Source organism: Canis lupus, chromosome X (assembly GCF_048164855.1).
Source record: "Canis lupus baileyi chromosome X, mCanLup2.hap1, whole genome shotgun sequence".
Lineage (NCBI taxonomy): Eukaryota > Metazoa > Chordata > Mammalia > Carnivora > Canidae > Canis > Canis lupus.
The window spans coordinates 103,554,138-103,571,809 of NC_132876.1; the positions used below are offsets into that span (position 1 = coordinate 103,554,138).

Sequence of the window (17,672 nt, forward strand, 5' to 3'; positions counted from 1 at the left end):
TGGTTTGTTAAGCTGTCTTTTCAAGGGCAAGGACTCAGTTCTCTCTTGCCTTTTGGGTTTCCCAAAGCTAAGGCTGTTGATTTTTTTTAAGATTTTATTTATTTATTCATAAGAGACACACAGAGAGAGGCAGGGACATAGGCAGAGGGAGAAGCAGGCTCCCTGTGGGAAGCCCGATACAGGATTCGATTCTAGGACCCCAGGATCGTAACCTGAGCCAAAGGCAGATGGTCAACCACTGAGCCACCCAGGTGCCCCAAAGCCCGTTGATTTTTAAAGTGCCCAGAGTTGGGACGCTGCATACAGGTGGGGTCTTGCTTGGAGAGGGCCAGGGCAGTGAGGTGCACATCTCAGACCTTGGCTCCTGCAACTACAGTGCCTGCATGGCCTTCTACTGCCTGGTGTCCAAGGACTTCATTTTATATATACGTATAAAGTGCCCAGAGTTAAGCGCCACTGGTTGCAAAACACCAAATTAAGCCCCAGTGGTTTTCAAAGCCAAACGTTACAGGGACTCATCTTCCCACTACAGGCGCCCGTGTCTGGAATGCCTGGCATGGGGTCTGTTCCTCTCCCTTCTCCATGCCTGTGGTGTCCCTCCCACTCGTGGTTAATGTACAGGGAGTTTGGTTTTCGCTTGTGTTGTGTCTCTGCCCCTCCTACCCTTCCTGATGTGGTCCCCCCGATGATGGACTATGGAAAGTCTATTCTGCCAATCTTCAGGCCGTTTTCTGAGTGAGTTGCACCAATGTGGCTGTTATCTAAGCACGTCTCTAGAACGAGGTGAGGTTAGGACCCTCCTCTTCTGCCATCTGTCCCCTACCTCCAGCATGGCTCCTACTCTTCATTCTGATAAACTGCAATCAATAAATCAGTAAAGTGATGATTTACAAACTTCTATTTTGAAGTTATATAAACCCCCTATTAAAAGGAACAACACTGGGGCGCCTGGGTGGCTCAGTCAGTTAAGCGTCTGCCTTCGGCTCAGGCCATGGTCCCAGGGTCCTGAGAGTGAGCCCTGCATCAGGCTGCCTGCTCAGTGAGGAGTCTGCTTCTCCTCCTTGCTCTTGCACTCTCACTTACGTGCACTCTCTCTCTCAAATAAATAAAATCTTAAAAAAAAAAAAGAGTGACATTTAAAATTTAACAAAATATAAAACAGAGGAGTGAAAGCAAACAGGAAATAAGATGAGAAAAAGAAAGAGGAATAAGACAGGAAGTCATGAAGGGAGAGAAGAAGGTGGGGGAGCTGAAAATGCAATCTTCTGTACTGTGAAGTTTCATTTATGTAACATTCTCAAAATGAGAAAATTAGAGTGATGGGGAGTAGATTGGTAATTGTCAGAAGTTAAGGTTGGAGAGATAACGAACTTTTTCCATGGTAATGGAATAGCTCTGTGTCCAGATGCTGGTAGGTGTCACACAAATCTGTATATGCAAAGAAATGTCACAGACTAGGGTGCCGGAATGGCTCTGTTGGTTAAGTGTCCCATGCTTGGTTTTGGCTCAGGTCATGATCATGATTTCCTGTAATCAAGCCCTGCATAGGGCTCCCAGCTCAGTGGGGAGTCTGCTTCAGATTCTCCCTCCCTCTCCCTCCCCCCTACTTGTGCATGCTCTCTGTCTCTCTTTCTAAAATAAGTAGAATAAAAAGAAAGAAAGAAATGTTACAGAGCTAAAACCACTGCTTCTCCCACTCCCACTGCATATAGGTATATTTAAAAACTTTTGCTATTTGACTTAGATTGTAGGTTAGTTATTGATTTTGTGCCATTGTAGTTTTTGAGTTTTTTTTTTAAGATTTATTTATTTATTTATGATAGACATAGAGAGAGAGGAGAGAGAGAGAGAGGCAGAGACACAGGAGGAGGGAGAAGCAGGCTCCATGCAGGGAGCCCGACGTGGGACTCGATCCCGGGTCTCCAGGATCGCGGCCTGGGCCAAAGGCAGGCGCTAAACCACTGAGCCACCCAGGGATCCCCTAGTTTTTGAGTTTTAATAAATGTAGTTTTCTATTTAAACTGCTATCTTAGGTTAAAGCTGGGAAAATGGTACATGAAAACTCTGTACTATTTTTAACAAGTTCTATGTGAGTCTAAAATTATTTATTTTCAGAATCTAAAAGGACTTGACTTTCTGGCACAAGGAGGACCAAGAGAGCACCTTCCCTTTCCTGAGGGTCCCAGGGCTGATAGCCCTGCTGAGAGGAGAAAAACCCTAGCTGTCCCTGGATCCTGCTGCTCTGGCAGGTGGGGCCTCCATGAAGTCCTTGGACACCAGGCAGTAGAAGGCCATGCAGGCACTGTAGTTGCAGGAGCCAAGGTCTGAGATGTGCACCTCACTGCCCTGGCCCTCTCCAAGCAAGACCCCACTTGTATGCAGTGGAGCGGATGGTTTCCCAAAGATAACACCCAGGTCTCCATCAGGATCAGGGTCCATCTTCCCTTACAGAGTCTGCCCTCCAGGATGTGGCCTTACACAATCAGCATGGTGTCATTGTCATCCTGCAGCCAGGTCTGGGGATCTCCCTCTATCGCTCTGTACCACACCTTCCGTGGCAATGCCAGTTGTAGCTCTTCGAAAAATCCAAAGAATGCTCCACAAAGCTGGCCTCTAGAGCAGCAGGGTCATCAGGTGGCAGTGCTGGCACAGCAGGTGGAGTGCAGGGTTTGTGAGACTGCACTTCTTTCCCTTAAAGGTGAGGAAAATGGGTCTATGCTTGAGATCCAGCAGATAACACAGAGCCTCCCCGTGGGGGTGGGGCCATCAGAGGAACACAGGACAAAACAGTTTAAAATGAACAGGGAGGCTCCCACTCATGGTATAATTACCAGTGTACACTTCTCCCCTCATAGGGCAGCATTTTGGAGGTGCCTTCTAGCTAACGGGCCACCTGATTAGAATATGATTCTGATAGAGGCAGTGATGTAAAATGAAATGCAGGGATGCCTGGGTGGCTCAGGGCATGATCCTGGAGTCCCGGGATCGAGTCCCACATCAGGCTTCCTGCATGGAGCCTGCTTCTCCCTCTACCTGAGTCTCTGCCTCTCTCTCTCTCTCTCTCTCTCTCTCTGTGTCTCTCATGAATGAATATATAAAATATTTTTTAAAAATTAAAATGAAATACAGAGACAGTGGGATAGGATGAAATTGTGTGTGTGAGCATAGAGAGGCAAGGAATAACCTCTGACTTACAAGAGATGGGAATGGTTCTGCTAAAGAGCGAATATACCAACCTGAAACAAAAACAACGGAGAGGAACTATCACTTGCACCTTTTGCGGCTCAGCAGTCTCACCGTGTTGGCACTCACCAGCCACGGATGCCACACGCTTAGTGCCTCCAGGCAGCTCTGCCTTCAGCATAGCATCTCCCACGGGGACAGATGATTTATATTTTACAGTAGATCCTGTGAAGACCGTGGGGATGCCTGCTCCAGATCAATCAGATGCATAAAGTCAGAGTCCTTGCAATAACCAAGACGGGGTCTGATGTGTACTTTTTCCGCAGCCACATACCGTTTTTCCGGGATTGCCATTCCTCCACCTGGACAAGAAGAAGAAAGAAGGAAGCTAGCCTCGGTCCCGTTAGATTTCATCCCGAAAACATGGATGAAACCGGAGGGCAGGAAGGATCCAGTCCCATCAGGAGCCGTGTTGTCAGGAAGAGCTCTCCCAGGTGGAGGAAGAATGGGGTGGTGGACGCAGGAGGAGACAGGAAGAAGCCAAGGAAAGCCTCCTCCTCCTCCTCCAAAGCTTGGCAGAGCGGGAGAAACGAAAATTGGGAGAGACTGGCTGGAAAGGTCCACGGTCCGGGTGTCCCTCTGGGCCACTGAAGGAGCCAGAGGGGCCTTGAGCCTGGTGTCTGGGAGAGGCTGCTGCAGGCCACATTCACTGGAAGGAGGAGGTAAGAGCAGTGTGTCCCCTACAGGGTGTCCTCCTCAGATGTTTAAAAAGAGAAGGGAAATAGATATATATTTATTAATTTATGTGTATTATTTCTATATATATTTACTTCTGTATAAAGCTCTTTCTTTCTCTGGTGCTCTCTCTTCTTACAGTAGGTAAAAGACTACAATTTGCCAGACACTGCCTTTGGCTTTAATCTTTTGGACATTATAAATTACTTATTATATTTGTATTTCTTTTTTGGGTTGGTTGTTAGAAAGGATAGGCCCACATGGACAGGGCTACACTCCCAACATTTTTCATACTGCCTCCTTGAGTTAGTTACTATTTCTACTCTCATTTTCTTACCTGTTTTTTAATTATTCATGTTTCGCAAAGGTGTATTACTGTACTGTATGTTGTTATGTAAATCCCCTTAAAGTGTTTCTGGGACTAATGGGCTGCAACCACATCAGTGAGAGACTTCAGTAGTATTACAGAGGGGAGAAATAGGTACAGGAGGATATGAAAAAAGTATAGACACATTTTTCAAAAATACAGGATAGAGAGGATTTGGAGGAATGTGTAATTTTAGGTGGTATGAGTGTTGCCAAACCTTGAAGTTCAAATCAGAGTAAAATGCAGAAGAGTTCATGAATTTTCTTGTTGAGAGATGGATGTTCAGGGACATAAAAGCTGAATATCTGATGTCAGTCTGAGAAATTAAAAAAAAAAAAGGAATGTTGAGCAGCAATCGTTTTGCACACCAGCTATAGGAAACTGTTCAGCAAGGAATATGTAATACAGGATTTGCAGAGAGGGCAAAAATGACACAATACATGATAAAGCAAAATAATGACAACTGCCTGGAGAGCCAGTAGTACTGTATAACTGTTTAAACATATATAAGCTCCAGCAAATCATTTAGACCTTCAACAAGGACGTATTCAAAAAGCAAGATGATAAAGTGTCAAAATAAGGAACATGTTTTATTTGCAAGGCTGAACTACTGGTTGAGGCGTAAAACAATATTGGGACAAATACTGGTGTTTATTCTTTTCTTTTTGTCCTTTTTGGAGTCTGTCAACCTCTATTTTGAAAAGGAAAGATAAAACTCCTGTAAGACAGTTGCACTGCAAACTAATAATGTGCATCCCTTCTATAATAGAAAGCATGCAGAATCACCTTTGGATCAAAAACGTTTGAGGAAAGGGATTAATGAATTTTGAAAGAGAGCATGGTTTACAAAAAAAAAGATAAAAATGCTCACTGGAGCAGGGACAATATATTGCCTTTTAAAAAGAAAATATGCAATGATAATACTGTGAGGATAAAATGTCTGAGGCACAAAGAAATATAGAATTCTATTAGTAGGAGTGAAATCATTAATGACTTTGTTAGCAGTTTAGTTTATGATAGAAAACTTCCATAAAGAGGAATTTTGAGCACAGAAAGTAAGTATGTGGGATGTGGCTAACTCGGAAGGTAACGACTTTTACAGGAAAGAATAGTTAAGCCATGAATTCTGGTTCTGTTGACTGACACGTTGTGAAATATTGTCGCATGTTACCTTAAGGAACACCTTGTAGAATACTAGCCTATGAAAGAAAATGCTGATTTCCTTTGCATTGTTTGTAGGAAAATCCAAGAATATTAAAATAAAAGTGCATCTTCAGTCACTACTCAGAATTAATAGCAGCCAGGAGGAAACAACATATTTTTAACTAATGCCGTTTATTAATACTGAGCTTTTCCAACAAATATATAAAGTTAAAATTTACAACACTGAAAGTAATTAGTGTCATTTATTGCTGCCTACATTGCCTGCATACAATCCTTCATGTAATTGAAGGATACAGTCGTCTCAGGGTGACTGTGTTTTAGAGATAAGTATAATTTCTGCTCTTCAAATACTTCCTCTGGAGGGAGGCTCTTAAGTTGGTTGAGTATACATATCCTACTACTGATGATTCATTTTCTTCCCTAGTTATGAAAGGGGTAAGTAAATTAGATGGAGAATAGAATCAGGCAAGAGGTTAATCAATATTGACCAAAAAAATCTAGAGGATATATGTTTATTTTTGGTCTCTAAATCACATTTTGGATATTTATATTATTTTAAAATTTAAATGTAATTCCTATGTGTTTTGGCAATGTTGGAAAGTATTGAACATAAGTGAGATTTTTAAAATCCTGTAATTTTCACCATCAAGATAGGAACTCTGCTTATAATTTGTTTACAGGTTTATACACTCCTACTTACATGTAAATATGCCCGTATGAACATAGATATTAGTATGCATGTTTCACAGTCTTCTGATCCTAGTTATAATTTTTAAAAAACATTTTATTTATTTATTCATGAGAGAGACAGAGAGAGAGAGAGAGAGAGAGAGGCAGAGACATAAGCAGAGGGAGAAGCAGGCTCCATGCAGGGAGCCTGATGTGGGACTCGATCCTGGGACTCCAGGATCACACCCTGGGCCAAAGGCAGGTGCTAAACCACTGAGCCACCCAGGCGTCCCCCTAGTTATAATTTGAATGTGTTTGAAATGTTAGCTTTCACCTTGGGACATTTGCATGCCATAGTAACTTGGGTTTTAAATTTGTAGTATCCTACTACTTCTGGCAAAGATTGAATAACAGAGAGCAGATTTAACCACTTGCCTGAAACATCTGCAAAAAAAATAAAAGACCAAATGATAAAAATACATATGAGAACCATTTTCAATATATAGGACATCAGGCATGGAAAGACAGTACTCATAAGAGATAGAAAAGAAACGACGTGAACCCCAGCTTGCTGCCTTGAGTTCACATGAACTCATGAGTAGTTCAGCTGAAACCTGGTGGTTTTCTCAAGTTGAGGACATGAGGCTGAGGGTCCAAGGAGATCCATGGGGCTAGTGTCCACAGGACAAAGTACCAGAGAGGAGAGATTGCTATAGAAATGAAATTTTGGAGTCCATACATGGCTCAGAATACTTCTTACTCCCTTTAGTCAAAGTGTCAAACCCTGTCATGCTCAGCATCACAGAGAGTCCACAGAAGGGTTTTGTGTCTGTACTGATACAAAATTTGCCCTAGATTTTTGCTTTCTGATCTCACTAACAGAGCTTAAAATCAAGAGCCAAAAGATCATAGTGTTTCCAGGTAACTTAGTTGAGTATCAGAACAAAGCTCAAGAAGATAGAAGTATTGAAAAATAGTTGAGGTCACTTAAGCTGGGTAAGTGTGAACAAGGCAAAATTCACAGTCTTTAGCATCCAATTGAAAGTCACTGAGACACACAAAGCAGAAAATATGTCCAGTAGTGTGGACAAAAATTAATTGATCAAAACTGATCTAGAAGTGAAACATGGTAGAGTGATAAGATGAAGCATCACAAGATTCATTATTACTCTGTTCCATTTGTTCATAACTCAGGAGGAAAGATGAAACATGTTAAATATAGGCATGGAATATATAAAAGAACATTCTCATCCTTTCTGCACTCACCTCTTAAAGTCTAGAGTCTCAATAGGATGAGAAAGTTCTCCTATTGAAGCATGGTCAAAAGCTTTGCTCATGAGTCTGGGCCACCTTCGGTATGACTAAACTCACAGGATGCTTTACAAGTGCTATTAGGCACAAGGAAGACCCAAGATAATCCTCTGGGGCAAGTACTGAGAAGAGGCAGCAGAAGATGGTAAACTGTTCTGATCTTTGCTGTTCAAAGATAGCATGTCTTCCAAGAAACCATTTTCCTCTCATTAAGTTCTCTGGGGTTCTGAGGAATTCAGCCTTAGTAGGTGTTGGCTACCTAGTGAAATCCCTGGTCGTTGGGCAGCCCCAGGGGCCCAGTGGTTTAGCGCTGCCTTCAGCCCAGGGCATGGTCCTGGAGACCCGGGATCGAGTCCTGCGTCAGGCTCCCTGCATGGAGCCTGCTTCTCCCTCTGCCTGTGTCTCTGCCTGTGTCTCTCCATCTCTCTGTGTCTGTCATGGATAAATAAATGAAATCTTAAAAAAAAATAAATAAAAGAAATCCCTGGTCATTCTTCATCCCCAAATTGTGAGGGAGGCTTTGGTTATTGACCACTTAGTTAAGGTCACTCATCAGTGTATTTGTTCAGAGGCCAGTCTCAAATCCCATACCATTAACAGATTCCAGAGTTGGACATGATGGCACACCAGAGAAGGCCCAGGGCAAGGATGCCGTCATGCAGGAAAGCACTGGACCTGGACACGTGTTGGGAATCAGGGCAGAGTCTGCTCTCCAGGATCCATAGAGCTAGTGGTAGGTGGATCTTAGGTAAATGCGGCCCATAGACAATCCCCAAATTGTGGTTTCTTCTGATATTAACCACGTTCCTTTATGCCTGCTTTTAACATTTTGGCTACAAGTTCCTCTTTCTTATCGCTTGAGATCTGTTTTGCAGTGGTGGAAGAAAAGTAACTTAAGACATTATGTGTGTCTTCAGCCGGGAGGAATGGCACAGCGTGGCCTCTAGTCCCAGCTCTGTCACTTACAAGCCAAGTGAACTTGAGAAAATTTCAAGTTCGTCATCCGCGAAGTGAGACTGATGTGTCCTATCTGGTAGGACTGTTGGAATAGATATGATGTTTGCAAGGCACCTGAAACTGTGATCTTTATTATTTTTTAAAAGATTTTATTTATTTAATCATGAGAGACACAGAGAGAAAGAGAGGCAGAGACACAGACAGAGGGAGAAGCAGGCTCCATGCAGGGAGCCTGACGTGGGACTCGATCCTGGGTCTCCAGGATCACGCCCTGGGCTGAAGGCGGCGCTAAACTGCTGAGCCACCCAGGCTGCCCTCTTTTTTTTTTTTTTTTTTTTTTTTAAGATTTTATTTATTTGAGAGAGAGAGAGAGAGAGAGAGAGAGAGGGAGGGAGAGAACAAGCCGGGGAGTGGAGAGGGAGAAGCAGACTCCCCAATGGGCGTGGAGCTCCACAGGGGGCTCAATCCCAGGACCCTGGGATCATGACCTGAGCTGAAGGCAGACGCTTAACTAACTGAGCCACCCAGTCACCCTGAAACAGTGATCTTTAAAGAATGGCATTTATTGCTATGATAATTATGACCCGAGACAATAACACCAACTCCTTTGGGATATTTTTTTAATTTTATGAGATGTCACAAGATATGCAGTACTTTTTGGAAGGAATGAAATAGTGTTAAGCCAGCAAAACTATGTAAATTTTCCCCATTTGAAAACATTATTTGAGTGTTGAAGAATCTCCCCCAACTAAATGTAATTCAGAGGTCCTAGAATTTGTGTCCAGGACCAACAGTTTCCCTCCCAGATGTCTTTACCTCCAAACCACCCCTATTTTTACTCATCTCACCACCACCAAAAATCTAGCCTTCGTTTAGAGTTTGCCAGATGAGACTCAAAATGATTTAATTAATAGAATGCCCCTTTAATGGAATGGTTTCTGGCCCTTCCAGCCCAGTGTGAAGACAGTGAAGTGACACCTCGCTTCAGAGGAGTGTCACCTTTGTTTATGAGGATTTTCCTGGAGATCATATCCATAAGACACGTAATTTGTGCGCTGTGTCCACATGCACTGGGCCCAGAGTACAGGAGCCCTTCTCTTTCTGCCCCAGGTGGAGGTGCTCTCTGGTTTATCTGCCTCCCAAAATAACTATTAAGGGAAATTTTTCATTCTAGTCTTAAGTCTGTCATCTCTGAGACCCAACATGTCAGGGTCAGATCCTTGCTCACAATTCTCACAACTTCGAGTCTGCTATCCTGCATTACTTAAAATGACCTCCTCTACAGTAGCTGCAGTGTCGCAAAGCTCCAAAGTGTGCCTGACTTCAGAGCATTTGCTCGTGGCTGTTCCCATAGGGAACCTCCTCTCTCCCTTACCCCTTCCTTTAATTTGTCATTTATTTTTTTTGTTTTTTTAAATTTTTATTTATTTATGATAGTCACACAGAGAGAGAGAGAGAGAGAGGCAGAGACACAGGCAGAGGGAGAAGCAGGCTCCATGCACCGGAAGCCCAACGTGGGATTCGATCCCGGGTCTCCAGGATCGCGCCCTGGGCCAAAGGCAGGCGCCAAACTGCTGCGCCACCCAGAGATCCCTAATTTGTCATTTATGTGGGTTATAGAGTGGAGTTCAGTGTCTTCCTTACATGGCAGCAGCCTCTAGACTAAAACTCTACGGGACCGTGGCCTGGTCGTCTTTTTCTTACCATCCCTGGTACTAGCATGAGACCTTCTGAAGAAGAGATGCTCAGTTAATAGTTGAGGAGAAAGAGACATAGCAGATCGTTTATTTTATTATTACTTAATTTCTCCCACAATCTTGACTAATCCAAGAAATTCTAGATACAGATCTTTTAGTTTTACAAAAAGTACTAAAAGTAAAATGAACCAAAAATTTGGTAGAATAGGAACACAAAGAAAACATGCACTGTGTTTCTTCCAATCCCACCTTGGTCCTCCACTGCTTAAAACACTAACTGCATTCTTCAGGGGAAAGATGAAGAATCTCCCTCAGACTTTACTTGATGCGGGAGTAATTACTGGTAATGGGTCAGGACTGCGTGCTGGTCTTGGTGCTAAACCTGGCTGCATCTGTCCCACAGTCTCTCTTTCTCATCTCTCAGAGCCTTTGCATAATGGGATGGGAATGCGCTGAGGATGGTGACATTGACTCTGGCCAAAAAATACCAGGTGTTTTTTTTCTTGCTGGGTTCAACGTCGTCTCCTGGACCCCACAGGAACTCATAGCATGGAGAATCACCGTTGGGCTCACACCAACACTCTAGGTCCTTGAGCCTCACCACATCTTTGGTGATGAGCTTCCTGGACTCTTAATATCTTTTATTTTATTTTTTCAATTTAAATTCAATTTGCCAACATATAGTATAACACCCAGTGCTCATCCCATCAAGTGCCCTCCTTAGTGCCCATCACCCAGTTACCCCATCCCCCCACCCACCTCCCCTTCTGCAACCCTTTGTTTATTTCCCAGAGTTAGGAGTCTCTCATGGTTTGTCTCCCTCTCTAATTTTTCCCACTCAGTTCCCCTCCTTTCCCCTTATAATCTCTTTCATTATTTCTTATATTCCACATACGAGTGGAACTATATGATGATTGTCCTTCTCCGATTGACATATTTCACTCACCATAATACCCTCCAGTTCCATCCACATTGAAGCAAATGGTGGGTATTCATCTTTTCTGATGGCTGAGTAATATTCTGTTGTGTATATATATATATATGTATTCCACATCTTTATCCACTCATCTGTCAAAGGACATTGTGGCTCCTTCCACAATTTGGCTATTGTGGACATTGCTGCTATGAACATTGGGGTGCAGGTGTCCCAGCTACATCTGTAGCTTTGGGGGTAAATCCCCAGTAGTGCAATTGCTGGGTCATAGGGTAGCTCTATTTTTAACTTATTGAGGAACCTCCACACTGTTTTCCAGAGTGGCTGCACCAGTTGGCATTCTCACCAATAGTACACGGGGGTTGGACTCTTAATATCTGAAGTTGCTTTCTCGTGTATACCCAAATCTTCCTCAGAACTTCTCAGATCTTCTCTTCTCTGGCACAGTCACCCTTCATGAAGTTCATGCTCAGGAGTATCATCAGGAGATGGGCCTTGGACAGACCCTCATCACCACTGACAGTTCAATTGTTAGGAGGTCCAGTATCCAAACGAGCATCAAAGTGATGGTGGGGTTCACTTCCTTTAATGCAAGGCCAAAAACCAGTTCCATCCACTCTGAGCTTTTCTCCAGGATCTCAGGGAAGTGATTCTTATGCTTTTTGTCAACAACTTTCAGCATGACTGTTTTTGTAATGGGTCTTCATTGTATAGATGTGCAGCAGAAACTACCAATATGCTTGCCTTCCTGCTTAGAATTATGTGTTTGCTCCCAGGGGAGAGAGTTCTCAGTGACTTACTTTTCCTCTCCTCAACTTGGCTCTTGGCACTCTCACCCAGTCTTTGGCATGAAGCCCCTACAGGAGCCATGGTGGTGGAAGGGACTCTAAACGGCTCCTAGGGAGTGCCCCCAAAACAGGAGAAGAGGAGGATGGGGGACTCTTTTGCTGCTACTGCTGCTGCTGCTGCTGCAGTTGACCAAGCACCCTCAAGACCCTAGGGATATTTCTCAGGGAGGCAAATCTTGCTCTTCTGCCCCTGAGGCATGGCGATCCTGGGCAGGGCTGGCAGGCAGTGAGGGTACCTGGAGAGGGGGGACAGTGAGGCAGGGTGAGCTCCTTTGTGGGGAGTCAGAGGGGAGCATTCCCACCTTGGCTTTGACTGTGGCCACCCCTGCAGGGTCCCTGAGGGAGCTGCTGTAGGACTCCACAGGGCTCCTGCTGTCCTGGTCAGCCTTGGACCCTGAGCGCCCCGTGGAGGGTGGGGATGAGAGCCTTGGGACCTAGCCAGACAGCCCTGCCTGGGGGTTCCTGGGTTGATGGCAGTGTTCCTAACAGTGGAGACCCCTGTGTTCTAGGATAGGGAGGGAGTCTGTTCAGTGTGCCACCTAGGGGCTAGGGCCCACCCTTCTGTCCTCTAGTGGCTTCACCTTCAGACTAAGGATCTTCCCTCCCTTAGACATGATAGGAGGAATAGGGGATTCTCTGAGCCTTACAGTGCTGAAGGCAGGGGCAAAGCTGCACACTTTGTTATCCCCTTTATTCAGGAGGTGGAGTGTCATCCTCTCAGTCTTTAGTCAGGGTTCTCAAATTGAATCTTGGGAAGGCCGGTGGCTCCTCTCTACCTTCACCTGAACACATCTCCTCATAGTAAGGCCACAAATCTCTGAGACCTACTAGAGTCAGGATAGCCATGTCTGGCCACACGTGCCTGTGGTAGGCAAATCTGGACCTTATGTTGGGGTCCAGGCCTTATGTCGGGGTAAGTCGCATCCAGTAACAGCTGTTTGGAAATTCTGACAGCTAATAGCAGCGGAAAAAACTCTCTGGGGCTCTGAGGTTGGTGACACCTAGAGTCTTTACTCTGTCAGGATCTGCAATGCCTCCTTCTACTAACCTAAATCCCCCAGCGCTGAAAGCCAGTGGATGACACATTTGACTTCTCCTGCCTGGAGCTCCCCAGGTGTGAGAGGATGGTGGGGCTGCTTGTTCCTCTCTCTTTTCAGCTGGGTGTTTCCCTTGGTTCTCACTCAGAGTCTTCACACTGGTTCTTCCTATGACCTGGAGGCCTATACTGTCACACGAACTCCTTTCACTCCCTATGCCCACCTAGGGTCGCCTTACGTGGCGAAACTTCCTGTGTTCATATGGCTGACGGCAGGAGAGGTATTCTGTGTGTCTCTACTTTCGTGATTTGGGTGGTTCCCTCTGTACTTAGGGTCCTGTGCTCCAATCCTGGCATGACCTGGAATTCCTCCCCCTGCTAACCTGAGGCTCGCCCCTTAGACCCAGTGCCTCGCCTCCCTCAGGTGGCCCAAAAAGGAAATGAGTGGGATTCATTATGCCACCATTCCTGGGTTTACAGAGGAAAGACATCAGTGGCGGGGTTCTGTGTGGCCCCTTCTGTTCTAGTTGGGGTCCCTTTATACTCACGTAGACTCATCAGCTTGACCCCAGTCAGGAACTAGGTCTCCACCCTCTACAGAGTGAGGCTGCTTCCATTAGACAAAGGCCCTCTCCTCTATGAGATCACTCTCCGTGGAAAGAGGGGATGCCTCAGCTGGAGAGCTTTGCCCTAGGGCTCCTAGGGCTGACAGCAAAGGTGGGACTCTGGGCATTCTCCTCGACCCTGGGGGGAATGGTCCCCTTGCTCCTCATTAACGGTCCTCATCCTAACTCATGACCAGACTTGGGACATCACCTTACACTCACCTCAAAAGGCCATGCTCCTCAGACTAAGGCTATTACCTGCCTGGAAGCTCCAAATTTGAAGTCAGGGTGAATCATATTTGCCCAGGGCTGTTGGGATCTTCTGAAAGATGATAGTAGGGGCAGAATTTTATGACACCCCACTCTTCTGAAGTTAGCAGGCCCTCAGTCCTTGCTCAATCTTTATTATTATTTTATTTTATTTTATTTTGGTCTTATTTATTTACTCATGAGAGACACAGGCAGAGGGAGATGCAGGCTCCATGCAGGGAGCCCGATGCAGGACTCGATCCCGGGACTCCAGGATCATGCCCTGGACCAAAGACAGATGCTCAACTCCTGAGCCACCCAGGCGGTGTCCCCTTGCTCAAATTTTTGACCTTGACTCTGGATAGCATATGGGGGCTCCTTCTTCTAAGTGTGCCAGCCTTATGCCAAGGCTGTTACCTTCCTGAGACACCAGTGGGGGAAGTCAGGCTGCTGTTCCCTGGCTTACCCCAATCTGAGGCCTCTGTGTGGCCCCCTCGGTTACAAGGGTTCACTCATCATCACTCATTGTCCTCACCTTAAGTATAATTAAGGCCTATTAGGATCTCCAACTTGGGCAGAATCAGAGCTGCTGCACAGGCCCAAGGACCTCACCTCCCTGTGAATCACTTCTTCCGCTCCCCACCGGAGGAAATGAGAGGGGCATCTCAGCCAGGCTGTCCTGGGATGGGCAGTTCCTCATTCAGGGTCCTTACCTTGATACCTGTCAAGCTGGGACCCTTCCTCATACTGACCTGAGGACACAGACCTTAAACCAAGGCTCTTATATCCCTGAGATCCCTGAAGAATGAGTTTAGGGGATGCTCAGGCTGCAGCTCTACCTGAGGCCCTCGAGGCCTGAGAGTAACTGAGGCATGGTCTCTCAGTAATCCCTCTATTCTGGGTTGTTGGTGTCCAGCCCCCATTCATACAAGGTCCTCATTTTGTCTCTGTCTCTTTAATTAAAGACTGTTGGGAAAAACCTCATCCCTGCAAACGCTTGAGCAGGTTCCTGACTGCAAACCTTGCAGAGACTGGGATACTGTCCCTAGGAAAATGTGAGATGGGGAAGCTATGGCACAAGGCAGGGGAGTACCCAGGAGTTAAGCTATCAGAGAAGGATCATTCTGATCTTTTCTTTCTCTTCGCCAGCTTGACAAAATCTTAAGTAGTTTCACTTCTGACAGATTTCCTTCCTATAGGGAAAGGGCAGAGCAGGATGATTTTGAGAGCCCTGATCTTTTCAGGTTACCTGACATTGCACATATAGATGATGACATTGTCACTAAATATATTTTTTTTTCTTCACACTATGTATTTACTCAGATTATTACTGTGGCTATGGATTCCAAAAAACTGCTTTGGGTCAGAGTTTTGTTTTATCCCAGGAGATACATTTTGGAGTAATGAGAAGAAAAACGAATTAAAGGTACAAGGTCTGCCTGAGGATGGGAGGAGCAAAGAGCATGGGTCTCTGGACTGACCCAGACCAGGGATCCAGTCCCAGTTAGGTCTCTTACCACTCCTGTGAACTAGAGATATTTACAAATTATTTATCTGTAAATGAAGTTTTCTAAGCTCTATTCCATAGGAATGTTGAACTTATGTTCTCTATAAGGCATTTGGTATGCACATTAAGAAATATTGGGTCTGAATGAATAGCAGTTATGCTTTTTATGAACCCTCAAAGCACCGCCCTCCCATCTGAGTTTATTTTTTATCCAGTACATAGCAAATGATATACAGTGCATAGGGACAAAAAGAAACATCCTTAAGCCAAATAAATTATCTTTTATTTTTTCTAAACAGAATAAAAGGCAAACCATGAATTAGACACATTTTATTTTTTTAAACTATATTTTCTCCATTTTGTGTTCCCAACTATTTCACTATGTTGTTCTTTCACATTTTCATGAAAATACCTATTGCAGTGCCATGTTATCTGCTTTTCGATCATAAATACAATATAGATGGTTTGTGACTTTCAAATACCAAAAATGTAGCTCTGCTGTGTTAAACAGCAATAAATATACAGCCATGCCACTCTTATATTACATTAAAACCTAAGTAAGCTACTATAAGAAAAAACATTTGAAAACACCAAAATAAATATAACTGTCTATGTGTTTCTAGAAGTTACCTGTTTAGAACAAGTACGAGGAAGAGCTTTTCTCTTCCTTCCAGCCCCGAGGACTCTGCACGTGTTAAAAGAGCAAGGACTGGAGAGCTAAGCCATCCGTAAGTGTACAGTCTAAAGCTAAATGAGCTAAGAGAAAAATTGAAAACACCGAAATAAATATAGCCGTATGTGTGTTTCTAGAAGTTACCAGCTTAGAACAAGTATGAGGAAGAGCTTTTGTGTGCCCTCCATCCCTAGGCCTGCACCACTCACAAGGTGGACCGCCCGCCCCGCTGCAGCCCCGAGGAGGAGCCGCCGCCGCCCCGAGCGCCTCCCTGGAGGCGGAGGAAGCCCAGCGCCGCCTCCAGGGCAGGCGGCCAGGCCGTGGCTGTGGCCGCGGCCGCGGCGGCCGAGGCCCCCCTGGCCGAGGCCAAGGCCCACCTGGCCGTGGCCGTGGTCGCGGCGGCCGAGGCCCCCCAGGCCGAGGCAGCGGCAGCCGAGGCCCCCCTGACCGTGGCCGTGGTCGCGGCGGCCGAGGCCCCCATGGCCGAGGCAGCGGCAGCCGAGGCCCCCATGGCCGAGGCCCCCCTGGCCGAGGCCCTGGGCCCCGCGCGCTCCTCCTGGTCTAGCAGAGCCTCGGCGTAGAGCTCGGGGAAGCAGCTGGGCACGGTGTCGTTGATCTTGGCGAGGACCTGCAGCACCTGCATCTTGCTGGTCTCGGCGCGGGCTCGCGGGCCCCACAGGAACTCGTGGCGCGGGGGGTCGCTGGCCGGCACCTGGCGGTACTCCAGGTAGCCCTGGCGCACCAGGTCTTGGGTGAGGAGCTTCCGGGGCTCCCCGAAGATCAGGTGCCACCTGCCCTCGTAGACGCCCAGCATGTGCAGGAACTCCCAGATGTCCTCCTCGGCGGCGCGGTTGCCCTTCATGAAGATGACGCCCAGCAGCGTCATGAGGAGGCCGGTCTTGGGCAGCTCCCGGGTGCTGGTGGCGGCGGCGGCCAGGCCCAGCTTGCTGACCAGCGCGTACGACTGGCTGCGGGCGTCGACCTCCCTGAGCTCCAGGCCGAAGACCAGCTCCAGGCGCTCGGCGGCGCACCGGAAGATCTCGGGGAAGTGCTCGCGGTACTTCCTGCCCACCGTCTTCTGCAGCGCGGCCCGCGGGACGGGCTCCCCGCTGCTGTGCTTCTCCAGCAGGAGCTGCACCAGCATGCTGGCCTTGCGGCTGAGGGGGTCCCTGCGGGCGCTGGGGCCGGGGGACCCGGCGGGGCTCCCGGCGCCCTGCTCCCGCGGCGACCCCGAGGCGGAGGCGGAGGCGCCGGGAGACCCGGGCTGCGGGGGGGGCGCCGCCGCCGCCTCGGGGGCGCGCGGGGGACTCCCCTGCAGGCTCAGCGAGGGGATGCGGGGGGCCTCCTCGGCCGCCGCCGCCGCCGCCGCCTCCGCCGCCTCCGCCTCCACCTCCACCTCCGCCGCCTCCGCCGCCTCCGCCGCCTCCGCCTCCACCTCCACCTCCGCCACCGCCGCTGCGGCCGCCGCCACCCCGACACTCTCCTCCCCGTGGCCCTCGTGGCGTTTCTTGCGGGCACGGAGCTTGCTCTTTTGGCCCCGAGGCATGGCGACCCTGGGCAGGGCTGGCGGGCAGCGGGGGCACCTGGAGAGCGGGACAGTGAGGCGGGGTGAGCCCCTTGGCGGCGGGGCCCGGGGTGCGCCCTGCCTGGGGGTCACTGGGGGCGACGGTGGAGACCCGCGTCCGGGTGCGGGGCGGGGGAGGCCCTCTCCGGTCACGTGCAAGATCGGCAGGTGAG

General features: G+C 47.4%; 1 protein-coding gene across 1 annotated transcript; it reads right to left on the reverse strand.

The window, feature by feature from the left end:
• Positions 1–15,528: 15,528 nt before the first annotated feature.
• Positions 15,529–17,184, reverse strand: LOC140628626 (melanoma-associated antigen B4-like). The gene has a single exon (XM_072817986.1). The coding sequence runs from the start codon at positions 17,077–17,079 to the stop codon at positions 16,141–16,143; it is 939 nt and encodes a 312-aa protein (XP_072674087.1). The 5' UTR covers positions 17,080–17,184; the 3' UTR covers positions 15,529–16,140.
• Between the last annotated feature and the right edge of the window lie 488 nt (positions 17,185–17,672).

What these genes read in the sequence shown, in the direction of transcription:
- LOC140628626 (XM_072817986.1), bottom strand. Translation starts at nt 17,079, where the DNA reads ATGCTGGTGCAGCTCCTGCTGGAGAAGCACAGCAGCGGGGAGCCCGTC.